This window comes from Dromiciops gliroides, chromosome 5, assembly GCF_019393635.1.
Source record: "Dromiciops gliroides isolate mDroGli1 chromosome 5, mDroGli1.pri, whole genome shotgun sequence".
In the NCBI taxonomy this organism is placed as follows: Eukaryota; Metazoa; Chordata; class Mammalia; order Microbiotheria; family Microbiotheriidae; genus Dromiciops; species Dromiciops gliroides.
The window spans coordinates 224,348,306-224,365,677 of NC_057865.1; the positions used below are offsets into that span (position 1 = coordinate 224,348,306).

General features: G+C 41.2%; 1 protein-coding gene and 1 pseudogene across 1 annotated transcript; one reads left to right on the forward strand and one right to left on the reverse strand.

Annotated features, from left to right (window-relative positions):
• Positions 1–1,794: 1,794 nt before the first annotated feature.
• On the reverse strand, positions 1,795–3,096 carry LOC122728976 (annotated as a pseudogene).
• Positions 3,097–9,826: 6,730 nt separating this feature from the next.
• On the forward strand, positions 9,827–10,753 carry LOC122729692 (olfactory receptor 6C4-like). The gene has a single exon (XM_043968689.1). The coding sequence runs from the start codon at positions 9,827–9,829 to the stop codon at positions 10,751–10,753; it is 927 nt and encodes a 308-aa protein (XP_043824624.1).
• The last annotated feature ends 6,619 nt before the right edge of the window (positions 10,754–17,372 follow it).

Consider the following 17,372-nt stretch of genomic DNA (forward strand, 5'->3'; position numbering starts at 1 on the left):
TAAAAATGGAGGGAAACACACAAATAGCAATTATAACTTTGAATGTGACTAGGATATTTATAGCAGCTCTCTGTGGTGGCAAATAACTGGAAATTGCACAGATCCCCATCAATTGGGGAATAGCTGAATGAGTTGTGATGTATAGTTGTGATGATACTACAATGATCTTAGGGAGGCATGGAAAGCCTTGCATGAAAGAGTAAAGAGCAAAGCGAGCAGAACCAAGAGAACATTGTATACAGGAAGAGCAATATGGTTTTAATAATGGCTTTGGGGGCAGCTAGGTGGTGCAGTGGATAGAGCACTGGCCCTGGAGTCAGGAGGACCTGAGTTCAAATCAGGTCTCAGACACTTGACACTTGACACTTGACACTTACTAGCTGTGTGACCCTGGGCAAGTCACTTAACCCCGATTGCCATTAATCTAACAGGGGATAGGGAGAGAGTAAAGAGGATATTGTGTACAGATAATTAAGGAAAAAAGCAGAGTGTGAAAGGTACAAGGAAAAATCATATTAATCTGAGGAAGTCAAGGAAAGCTTCATAAAAGAATAGGAGTTGGGGCAGCTAGGTGGCACAATGTATAAAGCACTCGATCTGAGTTCAAATCTGGCCTCAAACACTTGACACTTACTAGTTGTGTGACCATGGGCAAGTCACTTAACCCTCACTGCCCCACCAAAAAAAGAAGAGGAAGAAGAAGAAGAAGAAGAAGAAGAAGAAGAAGAAGAAGAAGAAGAAGAAGAAGAATAGGGGTTGAGATGGGCCTTGAAGGAAAGATTTTAATAAGTAGATATAGGGGTGGGAGAAGCACATTTTAGGCAAGAAGGAAGGAAAATAAAAAAGAATAAAGGATGAAAAGCAAAGAGTGGTTCAATTTGGCTGAAATAAAATAGATAAACTAAAACAGTCTGAAATAATGCTAAAAATGTTTATTGGAGTCAGAATGTAGGGCCTTGAATAAAAAGATAAAGCATTTTTATTTGATTCAATAGGTGTTAGTGTAAGGGGCTAAAATTCTAGCTATGCTAGCAGACAACTTAGAAGATCGGCAAGAAAGGTCTGTTGTAGGAGGGTGAGAGTGGAGCACAGCCAAGGGAGCACAGGCCACCCCACTGAACCAGGTCTCAGGAGCTTCTGAATCAGCTGCAGCAGCAGCAGCTGCTTCTGGAATTCAGCCCATGGTCAGTGAGGGGGTTGAGCGGGTGGCCAGGGGGAGATTACAGCAGTCTTTTTGCTGGTGCTGAGGCAGGAATCTAGTTTCACCCATGCTCAGATCCAGGTCCCAGTCTTGGGTGGTGGTCCCAGGAGGGGGAGGAGTACAGGTGTGTTGAAACTTGTAGCCACAGTGGAGCAGGGCTCTATTCTGGGTTCCAGGGCAGAGAAGCAGGCCTGTGGTTGCTTGTAGACCAGAGCACAGGCCAAGAGAGTAATAAACATACTTCTCCTTAAATCATACCACCTTGGAAAAACTTAATGAGGTCTTCCCTGAAGGAAAAATGTGAAACGAGGTAATTTTCTCTGCTTTTTTTTTTCTGTCTGACAAACCAACCATTTATTAGTTCAGTTCTAAAAATAAAGGAAGTATGCTGACTATGTAAAAGGCTTGAATACGGATATTTTTGCACAGAATACCATAATTATCACATTTGTGAAATAGTAAAAAAAAACCTCCATCTAACATGACTCAAATTCTGATATTGCCCAGAAAACATATCTGGGTTTCCAGGTTCAATAGGGATATTTAATTAACAAAAGCATTCTTATAAAAAGAAATGAAAATAATCACAGCTATTAGTTACTTGCTGAAGTGTCCAGTTTGCGTTTATGTGGCGGTTCCTTGATGATCCGGTTGAGATCTCGGTTCTTTAAGTCCATGGGTTTCTCCCATATACAGAGGTGCATCATTGGGTTGAAGAAAAAAACTCAGTCATCACCAGTCCAGATGACACACCAAGGTGATCCTGGGACAGGCATGGATGGCACAGGTTTATTGCCTCTGGGTGAGATCTCACCTCCATTTATTAGCAGAGAATGGTCCTAGTCCTCGTGGTCTGGAGCTTGAAACTCTCTCTCTCTCTGTGTAAGATCAGTGTTGGGGGACAAGAAGATCTTCCAGACTCTTTTCCTTTATCTTGGGATGCCTGTTCCATTAAGTTGGCAGTCATAAATGTCACTGCTGGTATACTCTGGTGACCTGAGCAGGTAGCAGAGTCATGAGGTGGCTCTCCATCTGAAATGCAGATCCTGAGAAGGGGGCTGTCAGGAGGGGGATCTTCATGGGTGCCAGTGTCAGCACATGGCACGGCTGCACAGTAGAAGCCGAAGGTGCCCGAAGCCCTTCAGGCTCAACAGAGACTATGGCTGCTGAAGTGATGGCAATGATCAGATAACCACCAACTTGCTTAAGGCCATTTGGACATCCCACTGGTATAGGCTGAGGTGCCAACACCACTGTGGGAAGATGCCTTGAGGCAGGCCTGGCCTAGATAAAGCCATGGCCACCTGGTTTGTCATTAAATGTGGCTTTTCATGTCCATGAAACAATCTTGATTCCTCAGGATGTATCCAAGTAGAGTCCAAAAGAAATGTGTTACTTAAATATATCTGACAGTTGGGTATCCTCTCGTCTAGCCACCTTTTCCCTACAGGAGGTGGAAGAGCAGAAGGGTTCACATGGGGGAAATGGGGATCAAATCCCCATGAGAAGAGGGAGAAGATCGTATCACAGGTGACTGAGCTCCAAACATCCACTGCGCGTTCAGCAGGGGATACTGAAGCGCTGGAGGATCGGGCGCCGCTGAGGGCACAGGCACCAGCGGCAGGAAGGAGGGCTCACAAGGCACCTGCTAACTGGGCACCCAGGAAGCAGTGGTGACGGCGGCTGGGGGGGGTGAGGGCAGTAGTAGCGCCGGGGGCACGACCCCTGCTGCCAGCCGCAGGTCCCTCCCCCTCACCCCGCCAGCTGGGCACCATCCACAGGCAGGGCGGCGGCGGCTGCGGGGAGAGCTCCGCGTTCATCTGCCAGAGCAGTTGCGAGGGAGGCTGCGGGGGCCAGCAGGGCTGCTGTAGCGGGAGGCTCAGACCCGGGAGCATCCTACATGCCCCGGCCAGCCAGCCTGCCGCCCGTCCACCAGCCGAGACTGCCAAGGGACGTGCGGGATGGAGTGCCTCTCAGCCAGACGGGCCACCCTGAGCAGGGGTGACGGCGGCAGGGAAAGGGCGAGGGCGCTGCCCGCTGCCCATCAGTGCCCAGCTCTGGACGCCTCCAGCCGCCGTCCCACCGGCTGCAAGAGGCAAGCACGGTGCTTGGCAGCGGCACCTGCAGAAGTGAGGACGGCGGCGGGAGCCCAACAGACCCAACCCAGGGCACACCGGAGCAGCCAAGCTGAGGCGGGCACCAAAAGCTGCGGTGGCAGAGGCAGCAGAGTGGGAGCTCCACTTCATTCCAATTTTCCCTGCTTTTTGTGAATTCTCTGCTGTCTGATGTGCATTAGAAGGAAGAATGGTCTCGATGCCTTCTCTTAGATGTGTCATAAAATCATAACCTGGTGTTATGATACCCACATACTGCTTTCTAATTTCTTTTTTTTTTTAGTGAGGCAATTGGGGTTAAGTGACTTGCCCAGGGTCACACAGCTAGTAAGTGTTTAAGTGTCTGAAGCCGGATTTGAACTCAGGTACTCCTGACTCCAGGGCCGGTGCTCTATTCACTGCGCCACCTAGCTGCCCTGCTTTCTAATTTCTGCAGCAAATTTGTATGTAAATTCATTACATTCCTCTATTTTTTCTGGTGCAGTTAACAGTACAGTTGCAACCAAAGATCCTGCAGAAGCCCCAGTGAAGGCCTTCACAACTTTTAGAAATCATTTGCCATGTTTGCAAAGTGCGGGTGCTGCCCCCCAGTGGTAGATTCCCAGAAATCCACAAGCTGCAAAGGACAAGTTGATGTGCTTCGTTTTTGCAATTTGGGCCTGGGATAAATCCATGATGAATTATTCCCCCTTTGACACACATAAATTGGATCTGCCCGGTCACTCAACGCCTGCCCTCTTAGCCATGCTGCCAACACTGGGCAGATCCCAATAGATCCGCACACTCGGCCTCCTGCTGGGGAGGTTCTAAACTAATTTAATTGTAAAGTGCTTAACAAAGTACCTGGCACATAGTAATCACTATATAAACATTAATTGTTATTCTTCTAGTATATGTTTAACAAATGTTTGTTTAATTAAATGGAGTTTCAGGGCCAGGTAGATGGCCCAATGGATAAAGCACTGGCCCTGGATCCAGGAGGACCTGAGTTCAAATCCAGCCTCAGACACTTGACACTAGCTTGTGTGACCCTGGGCAAGTCACTTAACCTTCATTGTCCCGCAATAATAATAATAATAATAATAATAATAATAATAATAATAATAATAATAATAATAATAATAAAATGGAGTACCACTAATGAGGGCTGGTAAAAAAAAAATAGGTGTCTGGAGTCTTTGAACTGAAAATAAAAGGGCAAGTGTTTCTCCTCCCATTTTTGGTTCAGTGATTCCAGGGTGGGGGAGAATATGTGTATGTGTATACATATATAGGTATATATATATACATATATGAGGGTAAATATATATATATGTATATATATACACGCATACATGGGCAAGGTGTTTTCCTCCCATTTTTATTTTAAAGACCAAAAGGAAATATACATATATTATGTATATATATATATAAAATTAGATAAGCATAGAGAGTAGCATAAAAATAGGATGAATAGCAGAAATAAGGATGAATAATTTGTTGGAGACAATATCCAAAAAGAGAGTCAACAATAAAATCTGTAGCTTCAGATATCTATATACACATGCGTAAAGTAGGGAGGGAAATAAGCAGGGTTAAATAGACATATTAAATGAAAGGAATCAAATTCCATCAGAAGCATCGCTGACATTTGGTACTATGGGACTTGTAACTCCAGAAAGGTATACCTTATTCAGAAAGAACAGAATAAATAAAAGGGTCAGTGGGATAGTTTTATACATGAAAAAGATCTGACTTTGGGGCAGCTAGATGGCACAGTGGTTAAAGCACCGGCCCTGGATTCAGGAGTACCTGAGTTCAAATCTGGCCTCAGACACTTGACACTTGCTAGCTGTGTGACTGTGGGCAAGTCACCTAACCCCCATTGCCTAAAAAAATAAAAAATAAATAAAAAAAAGATCTGACTTTAAGGAAATCCAGAAACTTGAGAGAAAAACATGATGGTTCTAGAACATTATAAAAGATCCATGCAAAGGATATGAACAGGAAGATTTCAGATGCAGAAATTAAAACTATCCATAATCATATGAAAAAATGTTCTAAATTACTATCGATTAGAGAAATGCAAATTAAAACAACTCTGAGGTACGACCTCACACGTATCAGATGGGCTAATATGACAAAAAAGGAAAATTATAAATGTTGGAGAAGATGTGGGGAAATTGGAACATTAATGCATTGCTAGTGGATGTGAATTGATCCAACCATTCTGGAGAAGAATTTGGAACCATGCCCAAAGGGCTTTAGAACTGTGCATACCCTTTGATCCAACTTTATATACCTATATACCTGGGGTCATATAAAAATTTCTCGGGTGAAAAGGAGTCGTGAGTGGTGAAAGTTCAAGAAGCCTTGTTCTAGACAACTCTCTAACACTATAAGTTTCAGAGAAGGTGCCAAATATCTACACCGGTAGAGCATCCAAAAGTTTCCTATACCAACAAAATAAGTCTAGTAACCATCCTTTTGGTTTTTGTTTTGGGGGGAGGGGTGTTTGGTAAGGTAATTGTGGTTAAGTGACTTGCCCAGGGTCACACAGCTAGTAAGTGTTAAGTGTCTGAGGCCGGATTTGAACTCAGGTACTCCTGACTCCAGGGCCAGTGCTCTATCCACTGTGCCACCTAGTTGCCCCTCTAGTAACCCTCCTTAACCCTACTCTAATCTAAAAACCTAAGCAGTCATTCACATTCTAGTTTTCTTCTAGTTATCCCTGTTCAGGATAATTTTTTCTAGAATAGAAATCACCTTCATTGGTCCTCTGCCTTCAGTTTGACTACTTGAAAAGCTTAAAAATTGAAAAAAAGGAAGAAGATTAAGTGGTTGCCTCAAAAAAATGCTACTCAATTTTTATTGTCTATCAATCACAAAACAATTAAATTACTGAACATATCTGAAAGGGACAAAAGACCAGAGGGATATAAGTGGAAAGAATAAGATGGTCAGTATAGGGATTCTACAAACATTATTACACTGTGGTTGCTAGCATTCAGACCCATGGAAATTTCCTAAGTTGTGTTCAACCAGACATCCTAGGCAATGCCCTGTGCCTCTTTGCCTATAACATTAAAGGTCGGAAACTAATTTGACACATCTGAGAAAGACCTTAACCCTCCCTATAAAAGTCTTGTCTCTGATCTTCATGGGCAAGCTGCCATATTGTATAAAGAATAGAACCCACCCCAAAAAAAAGAATAGGACCCAGCAATTCCCATACCAAACTAGGAAAATTGACAAAACTTTGCAGAATCTTGTGCACCAACTCCAGAGGGCAGCCACTTGCAGCAGCATCAACTCCTTTACTCTTCCTATAGCACCTGAAGTTCAATGCACCTGAGGTTTAATGATGCCCCTCACCAATCTAACACAGATATATTTTTGTCTCTTTAGAAACTAAGAAACTGATAGTTCATTTGCCCTTTACTCCTCCTTTCTTAAACCCATTCCTTATCCCACTGATATCTCAAATTAGCTTTTCCCTTTTTTGAGTTAAAATACGTCCACACCAAAGGACCAATAAAGGCCTAGCATCAATTGACTTGTCTGCTCTTCTTTGAAAGACACTGAGTTTCAAAAGGATTAGCAATGAAGTAGGAGACAAACCCATAGCTGTTGAAATTCAGTGAACAATAGTAAAAAGCAATAAAACAATGAATGGTAAAAAAAAAAACCCACCAAATGAATGAAAGATCTATTGGGATCATACATCCCATTAACTCAGCATCTCTTTATCCATTGTAGAAATTAGGAAAATAGTCCAATCATGATTCTTCCCAATTATAGCACTGGGTAAGATGTGGAAGACTGAGTAAATATAAATGACTTTATAATCTAGGCCATGATGCCTTTGTCCCAACCTGCAACAACCCTGTAAATGCATGCTTTCTCCTTCAAAGTTGGGTACAATGGAACTAGGTGGGCATTAGAGCTCATAACAAGCATGAAAACTATGTGAGGAAAGCAGTGAAAATACTGGATTGGAAATCAGAGGACCTGAGTCCAAATCTTGATTCATTTACACATTCCCTACACAAACCTGAATGAGCCCCAGAACACCTGGGCCTCAGGTTCTTTATCTATAAAAATGAGGCCTTTCGACTGGAGAGGCTCTAATATCCCTTTCTAGCTCTAAATCCAAAAATGAATGATGCAAAATTAATGAGCTCCAGAATCCCCCAGGACGAATGCCCCAGAGATGACTTCGTTTCAGAACAATTTCACTCCTGAATTAGATGACAGAGATTGGAACAAGTCTTGGAACCATGTCTTTCTGGCTCTTTCCAAACTCCAGACCTGTGGATAATGCCCTCAGCGGATCTTAATCCCTTTCTCTCCTGATCCTTTTCCCTTAGTCTGTTTATGGTATGTTTCCAAAATTGCCAAGGAAGGAAGCTCATTAAGCTCCCCAGGGGATCTTTGTTTGTTCATTCAGCTGATTCCCCAATGCCTGTCCTGAAGAGAGCAAATAAAGCTCAGCCTTTCTGGTTAGTGTGAATGCTGCCAGAATCCATGGGCTGCCTTCAGAGGTCACCAGCATCATTCTTCTGGGATACAAAGAGTGCAGGCATAGTCTAACCTTGGCAGCCCCTTCTCTTTCTTTCTAGCTGAACCTGTTTGTCTCTTTCAGTAGGAACTGTTCTTCCAGGGTCTGAGGCATTTCGATATTGCATAAATGTGGAGAACAGAAATGGGATAAATACCAACAAGGTTGGTGTGGGACTAAGCAAGATGGTGCTTATTGCTTTATTGTTAAACCTTTTTTTTTTTTTTTACCAATAAAAGCATACTTTTCTAGAGCTGTGTAGTAGGGGAGGGAGCAGGACTTGGTGAGGAGTTCCATGGATTACTACCTTGTCTCCAATTCATTAACATAGCTTTAATTCACCTCTCCTGATAATTAGGCTTAATAACCTAAATTAATATAATTGGGTTTTTAGGTGTATGTCCTTACCTTACCATATTCCCCCTCAGGCCACTCACAGTCTCCACCTGTTATGCAAATAAATCAGGGAAATAAGTTGTATGCAAAGTCTTTGAAGGAAACGACTCCACTGGGAACTGAAGACCCAAAGTTGGTGACCAAAGTAGGCAGAGACCTGGGGTATCCACCCAAATTTAAAAAACAATTATTTCCTGAGAACGCAATTTGTCTGACCAATGACTGTAACAGTCATGGAGAAGGAATCAACAATGAAACTCTGGTTTGGGCAGTGGAGATGTGGATGGAGCTGGGGGCTGGAGGGAGGGAGGGAGGGAGGGAACAGACAGGGAGAGGACAGTAGTGATATACCCTTTGTTTAGGAGATGCTACAGAAGTAGCACAGGATGAAGGTGCCAAAAGGAAAGTGGCTCCTGGGACACATTTCCTGAAGCCCCACCACTGCTAGAAAGGCTATTGATCCGATGATATGTGAAGCTTTTTCCCTGAATTTTGAGTTGGTACTTTTTGTTGCAGAGAGAAACCTTTCTCTTACAGGAATCAGGGAGAACATAGAGAAGGAAGGAGGGTGACAAGCAATGGGGGAAATTCAGATGCTGATGACAATCCTTGAAAGATTACACTGGGGAAACTTTAAAGCAGAGAATGAAAACAATCCCTAGAAATACCTCCCTGAGTCCCTTTTCAATGCCCCTGGAAATAACATAGTTACATCAGAGGGCCAAACTAGGAGCAACAAGTAAAGGGGCACGGCAACAAATTTCAGTTTGATAAAAGGAAAGACAATAGTTACTAGAGCAGTACAAAAGTAGACGGGGTTGCTCATAGGTCCCACTACCAAGGATAGTGTAGATAGGACATAGAGCAGAGGAACTAAAATGTTTTGCTCAAGTAGACACTAATGTTTGTGTCTTCCTTCCACCCTAGACTAGGGGAGGAGGAAGCTGGGACTGGAGCAAAATCCAAACAGCAATTCCCTTCACAACATGGCCACCAAATGGTTAACCATTACATGAAGAGTTCTAGGGAGGGGAAACCCACTGTCTCCTGAGCAAGCCTTTCTGCTCTGGAAGAGCCATTATTGTTAGCCACTTTTTCTTGACATTGAGCTGAAGTCAACCACTTGAAAGTACATGCCCATTGTTTAGTTCTCCTCTCTAGTCCCAAACAAGTCTGATCCCTGTTCCCCATGACATAACTCCAAATACTTGAATACCGTTCCTGAATCATGTCACCCAAACAGTTCTGTGGTGAAGCATCCCCAGGTAAACAAAAATACCTACTAGTGTAGAATCCTGATGGTTTCACCCTCCAGGTCATTCTCCTCTGGCTGCTCTTCAGTTTATCAATATCCATCTAGAAATGAGCTATGGGGAGGTGGTGGCATGGGGAGGTCCTGAAAAGAACTTTCAAGATAAGCTGTGTTCTACCAGAAAACAGAGCTTGTAGGGAGCATGATCAAAAGCATACATGCTCATGGATTGATTCCATTGACTGTCCTAGTTTGAACAGCACCTCTTTTATCCTCAGCACTAATTCTTCTTTTATTCACCTTCAGATGCAGCCACGGTCACAATGAAAAACCTCACTACATTGGCTGAGTTCATCCTGCTGGGCCTGACAGATGCCCCTGAGTTCCAGGTTGTGATTTTCCTCTTTCTCTTTCTCACCTACATGTTTAGCATCATTGGCAACCTGACCATCATCATCCTCACACTGCTGGACACCCACCTCCAAACCCCCATGTATTTCTTCCTTCGCAATTTTTCCATCTTAGAAATTTTCTTCACGTCTGTTTTCACTCCCAGACTGCTATTCAGTATCACCACAGGGAACAAAACCATTAGTTTTCTTGGCTGCTTCCTTCAGTACTTTTTTGCCATATTTCTGGGGGCCACTGAGTTTTTCCTTCTGGCTGCCATGTCCTATGACCGCTATGTTGCCATCTGCAAGCCCCTGCATTACACAACCATCATGAGCAGCAGGGTCTGCATCCTACTCATCCTCTGCTCTTGGCTGGCAGGGTTCCTGATTGCTGCCCCAGCAATTATAATAGCAAGTCGTCTGAATTTCTGCTCATTCAATACTATGAATCATTACTATTGTGACACTGCTCCGCTGCTGAAGCTCTCCTGTTCAGACATAGGCCTGGTAGAGCTAGTTGATACTCTCTTAGCCATAGTGACACTTCTGGTCACCCTGGCACTGGTGCTTCTCTCCTATACAAACATCCTCCATACAATTCTGAGATTTCCTTCTGCTCAGCAGAGGAAAAAGGCTTTTTCAACCTGTTCCTCCCACATGATTGTCATCTCCCTCTCTTATGGCAGCTGCATGTTTATGTACATTAATCTCTCAACAAAAGACGTCAGCTTCCATAAAGGAGTAAGTATCCTCCAAACCTCAGTTGCTCCCCTGTTAAATCCCTTCATTTATACCCTACGGAACAAGCAAGTGATACAAGCCTTCAAGGACTTAATCCAAAAGATCATGAGTCACTGATAAATTAAAAGAATTAAAGCCTGGATGGAAAATAATAACAAAAAAACTGAGGGGCAGCTAGGTGGCACAGTGGATAGAGCACCGGCCCTGGAGACAGGAGTACCTGAGTTCAAATCCAACCTCTGAACATTGACACTTAATAGCTGGGTGACCCTGGGCAAGTCACTTAACCCCAGTTGCCTCACCAAAAAAAAAAGAAAGAAAGAAACTGGATGAATTAATTTTAAATCAATTCAATTAGCATTTTTTCCTACTATGTACAAAGCACTATACCAGACACTGAGGACAAAGACAAAAAAGAAATACATCCTTCCCCCCAGAATACTTATATTTTACTGCAAGAATAGAATGCCTGTACAGATAAGTAAATACAAAGTAATTTTTTTTATGTATGAGGTATTTTATTTTTTCCATTACATGTAAAGATAGTTCTCAACTTTTGTTTATACATGCTTTACAATTTCAGATTTTTCTCCCTCCCACCCCTCCCTCCCCCCCTCCCCTAGACAGCAGGTAATCTGATATAGGTTATATCTATATATCTCTATACATATACATATATATATATACACACACATATATATACACATAATAACATTAATCCTATTTCTGCATTAATCCTGTTACAAGAGAAAGAATCAGAGCAGTGATGCAAAACCTCAAAATAGAAAGAAAAAAAAAACCAACAGCACCCAAAACAAAAGAAATAATATGGTTCAATCAGCATCTATACTCCACAGTTCTTTCTTTCTTTTTTTTTCTTGGATTTGGAGATCCTCTTCTATCATGAGTTCCGTGGAACTCTTCTGTACCATTGCATTGGTGAGAAGAATATAGTCCATCACAGTAGGTCAACACTCAATGTTGATGATACTGTGTACAATGTTCTTCTGGTTCTGCTCATCTCACTCATCATCAGCTCACACAAGACCCTCCAGGTTTCTCTGAACTCTTCCTGCTCATCATTTCTTACAGCACAATAGTATTCCATTGTATTCATATACCACAACTTGTCCAGCCATTCCCCAATTGATGGGCACCCCCTCAACTTCCAATTCCTTGCTACCATGTAAAGAGCAGCTATAAACATTTTAATACAAAGTAATTTTAAAGGGGATTGAGAATTAACAGTGGGTTGTTGGGGGCATGGTCGAAGAAGGACCAGTAAAAGTCTTATTTAGGAAATGGCAACTGACCACCAACACTCAAGCACAAAGTGTAGAGATGGAATGTCTTGTATAGAGAACAGGTAGGAGGACATTCTAAAGAAATGGATAGTGCATGAAGAAAAGAAATAGAAAATAAGAGCAGAAATGTAAGTGGCAGTGGAGAACTTTGAAAACTAAATGGAGGATTTTTGCATTTTATATTCCAGAAGTAATAGAGAGCCATTGAAGAATTTTGAGTAGAGGAGTGACATGATCAGACTTGTATTTTAGGAATGTCATATTAACAACTTTTGGAGAACAGATTTAAAGGGCAGAGCCTGGAAACAGAGAGAGAATCAAATAACTGAAATACAAAAAGATTTGTTCTGTCTCAAACAGTGTAGAGGCTCATAGATTGACAAGTTGAAGTTTGGCCAGGGAAGGGTGACCCAGCCCCACTTAGTTGTCAGGTTGGTGAGATGACTGGAAATCTGGTCATAGAAGGATCAGCTGAAATAAATGTTTGTGTTTAGCCTGGGGGAAAGATAACTCAAAAGTAGAGATTGCTTTCCAATACTTCAAGGGTTGACATAGGGAAGATACTGTATATCTTCTGCACCAATTCTCTTGAGCATCTCTTCCTTGATTATATGCTAAGTCTACTTATGCCCACAGTGTCTCACCCCATTTCTCTTTCAGTAACCTGGAACTTATCCATTGTAGACTATAACTTTTGAAGCAATGGAGAATCCTTGAAAAAAATATTGGTCTTGAAAAAGTGGACCTGTGTTCCAGGGACACATTTGAAATCATTAAAAAAATAGTACATAATTTGCAACCCCCTGGTAATCCAATCCATCTTCCTTTTATACAATTCTTGTTCCAGTTTACTATCCATTTTTGTCCAAGATATATGTACTAATGCACCATCTCTATGGGTTATCTAAGCAACTGTAAGTCTAGGCTAGACAATAAGTACTCTGCATCTTCTTCGATGAAACTGATGAAAGAAATTTATTAAAAGGAGATAGACTAGTCCTGTGGAAAGAGGAATAACACATGTGTAGTTGATATTCAGACTCTGAATATCAAGGGATCCAGAGGAAAGTGCTCAAAAAAAAGCTAATTGGGAAGGAGTTTTCCTGACATGACAGATATGAATCACACTGCATGAGGAATGAATTAGCACTATTGAAAAGAGTATTGCCAAAAAAAAAAAAAGAAAGAGAGAAGAAAAGAGTATTGCCATCCATGAGATCACACATTCCTGAAAGTCCACCTATATGGAAGTATAGTGAGAATTTGTGCCTCACTCTTCCCCTTCAAAGTCCTAGGGTTACCCCTGAGATATTGCAATATCTTTTTCCAAAGGCATCAGCACAAGCCCCCATGTGGCGTGTTTCCCCACTGTTAGCTGCCAGTCACTAGTACCCCAGTTCCATTTAACTAGTAAGCAGCCATTAGCTTGTACAAAGAGATTGTTACTTTTAAAGCTATAGCAAGAACAGAAATACAAACATTTCTTGCCACCACCTTGCAAGGGCACATTCTCCCCCATCACCTACATAGTATTTCTCCCAATTAGCCCTTTCTTCTCTACTCACGCCACTACCATCACTCTAGGTCAAGCTCTCATTAACTTTAATAACTTCCTTCATGAACTTCCTACTTGCCATCTCCTCTCTCTAATACATCCTTCACATAGTTACCAGAATAATTTTTCTAATGCATAGTTCTGACCACATTACTCCCTATCTCAAAAACAGTCAATTACCTTCTCTTTGCCTTGCAAATAAAATGCAAACAGGGTGTCCTGTCATTTAAGACCCTTCACAATCTGGTTCTAGCCTCCCTGTCCAGCTTTATTTCTCTTGACTCTCTTTCACCCACTTTAGCTTCAAGTCAAATTGGATGATGAGTATTAATTACACATTCTCCAGTACTATACTGACCTCTCCTACATCACTGCATTGACTTAGCTATTAACCATCCTTGGAAAGAATACACCTGGCCCTGAAAAATCTGCACAATCCTATCTGGTGAAAGTCCTTCTCTTCCTTTAAGCCCCAGGATAGGTACTCCTTCACCTAGGATGCCTTCTCCAACTGCCTCTTTAATTCTTTTTCCTAGCACTTTATCTGAACCTTTCCTTTGCACTTTAAATATACAAGAATTTTAGCATTTCAGAATTATGGTTTCTTGTGCTTGTATCTGAAACCCTTTACTGGACTATAATCTTCCCAAAGGGATGGACTGCATTGCTTTCTATCCTTGAATTCACAGGTCCTAGCCCAATGGTTTATTCAATAAGCAAGACTGATAATAAAAAGTTATTGTGAAAATGGTTTCAAATTAAATGAATTCTGCCTCTTTCCATTCTCCTTCTAAAAGTGCTGTCAGTAAACATATAGATATAGATATAAATATATCCAGATAATGATGTAGATTTTTGCTCTCTACTTAAAAAAGTTGCTTCTTCAGCTGTGATCCTCAGTGTGGTCCTATTATCACCCACCTCCAATGATGAGGATTTTTACACATCTTGTGTGGGTTATTGCTGGCAATATTCTGAAACCTGTTTATATCACTAATGTATTTCCCGTTGCCCTTCTGGCCACCAACAATTGGTTATTCTCCCAAGAACATGGTGTTGCATGTTTCACAACTATACAACATCACCAACACAATATTGATTTTAAATATTGGTCTTACACAGATGCTTGTGCACTCATTAATGGCTGAGTCTTCTGCTTTTCAATCTTACTTTTCTGTTGTCTTCACTACCAAAGTGTTTGAGGTTCCAACAGAAATGGGTAAAATAAAAAAATTAGAGATGAATGAAGCCCAAAAAGGAAAAAATCTTGCATGAAAAGCACCAGCATACTGTCAAAGACTTTAAAGGTGAGTTCACATCCTGCCTCTAAGGTTTATTTAGTTCTGTAATTTTGGCAAGTCACTTAACATCACCAATTTTCTGCTCCCTTTTTTCATCATTGAAATGAAGAAGTTGAACAAGATGGTTTCTGAAGTCTCTTAGAACTCTACATCTATGATTCTAGTAATTTCATTTCTTTTTTACATGCTTAAATTGATAGATCAAGGCAATGATATATACATGTTTTAGGGATCACCAGGTTATCTTTATTTCAGAAAAGCATTGGACAACACCTCTTGTGTAGACAGGATCTTGAAATGGAAATTTGATCTGAGTGCAGTTAATTGGTCAATCAGCAATTACCAAAAAGTTGGATTAATTGATTGATGATTATTTGGAGGGTACCAGGACCACACCAGAGTCTTTGCTGAGACTCAGTCTATACAGCACAGGAGGAAGAATAAGAGCAGGAAATATGTCACAAGACCCTATTCCAATATATGTTTACAAAGTCATAGGAAGAGTGACACAGAATTGGAAAGAATCACCAATAGTCTACATAAGTGAATGATGATTCAAAAAGTTTTCATTGTTAGAAAAAAATGGACTTTAAAATTTTGTATTTACTTCAATTGTGAATATGTGCTTTGTCAATACGTGCATTTCTTCAACCAGGGCAGATATCACTCCACTCACAACTCCTCATTGTATTCAGTTCATGCCTTTCTATAAACCTTCATAGAGGATCTGTAAGGATAAAGGCAAACCACAGGGCAGAGAAAGAGAGATGCACTTGACCTTATGGGTCACCTAGAAAACGGAATGTTTGATTATAATTCTACAAGTTATTTTGGGGTGCAGTTAGGTGCTGGTGGATACAGTACCAGGTCTGGAGTCAGGATGACCTGAGCACATTTAGCGTTGGACATATATTAGCTGTGTGACCCTGGGAAAGTCATTGAACCTTGTTTGCCTCAGTTTCCTCATCTGTAAAATGAGCTGGAGAAGGGAATGAAAAGCAAGAAAACCTCAATGGGGTCATGAAAAGTTGGGCATGAATAAAAAATGACTCAATAAAAATCAGGAAATAGGAAGCTTATCACCATACAGTGGGAAACCAATCAGTGTGCTAAAATTGCTAACATAGAGGAGAACCAGTGGATATGGACAGTGTTTGCTTTACAATGAGATCAGAAAGTGATTGCAGTGGTGGAAACCCCATATGGTCATTGTTGTGTGTATAGATGTGTACCTTAAGCAGGTCTTAATACTTGGTTACTAACAGCACCCACATGTGGGTACACACACACACACACACACACACACACACAGACACGCACACAAGCTCACACAAAGGTACAGGGCAAATGATTTAAATCCTTTGAAAGCAAGGACTATATGTTCCTAACCCCAGCAAGTAGCATAGTGCCAGATAGTGTAAGAGGTGCTTAATTAATTGATATATTGATTGCTGAGAAAGTTTAATATTAGATACTGTCTAATCCAATGTTTTAGAGAAGGAAATGGCAAAGCACTCCAGTTCCTTTAGCAAAAAGAAACCAAATAGGGTCATGACAACACTGAAATGACTCAACAACAACAATAAAAAACTTTATCAGAATCATGAATACATCAAAGCTTCCTCTGGATTCCCATTCCCAAAAGAGAAAATCTACTGGAGCACCAAGCAACCTAACAGCTTCTATCCAATATGCCAAGAGCCTTCAACTAGATCCTGAAATGTTTTTGATTGTCAATGGAAAATTTAGCATGGCCATCTATTATATATTCCCACTTCATGATCTGCCAAGCTCTTTTTCCATGATCTCCTTTCTGCCTCCTTCTTTAGGCTATTTTTCACATATATCATCATAAATAAGAATATGCTAAGCCAAATTAATAATAATATTAAGAGCTAGCACTTATTTAGAGTCACCCAGGTGACATAGTAGATAATAGTAGCAGGACTAGATTCAGGAAGATTCATCTACATGAGTTCAAATCTGGCTTCAGATAATCACTAGCTGTTTGATCCTGTACAAGTCACTTAACCCTGTTTACCTCAGTTTCTTCAACTTTAATAGGATCTGGAGGATGAAATGGAAAACCACTCCAGTATTTTGGCCAAGAAAAATCCAAATGGGGTCACAAAAAGTTAGATTGGACTGAAACAACTGAACAATAACAAGGAGGCACTATGGATAGACCACTGGACCCAGAGTCAAGAAGATGAGTTCAAATTCTGCCTCAGACACTTACTGGCTGTGTGACTCTAGGCAATTCACTTATCCTATGTCTACCTCAGTTTTCTCAGCTGGAAAATGGGGATAATAATAATAATATCTACCTCCTAGGGTAGATGATTAAATGAGATAATATTTTTAAAGAACTTAGCACAATACCTGGCAGATATTAGGTACTTAATAACTACTTGTTCCTGTCTCCTAATCCCCATTTAGTGCTTTAAGATTTACAAAGTGCTACATGTGTTATAGTTTTTGGTTAGTTAGACCCAACATGAAATTTCCCATAGGCTTTTGGGTTACCTGCAATTTTGATTCTCCTGGGATCATTACTCAAAGAATTTCAGGAAGAA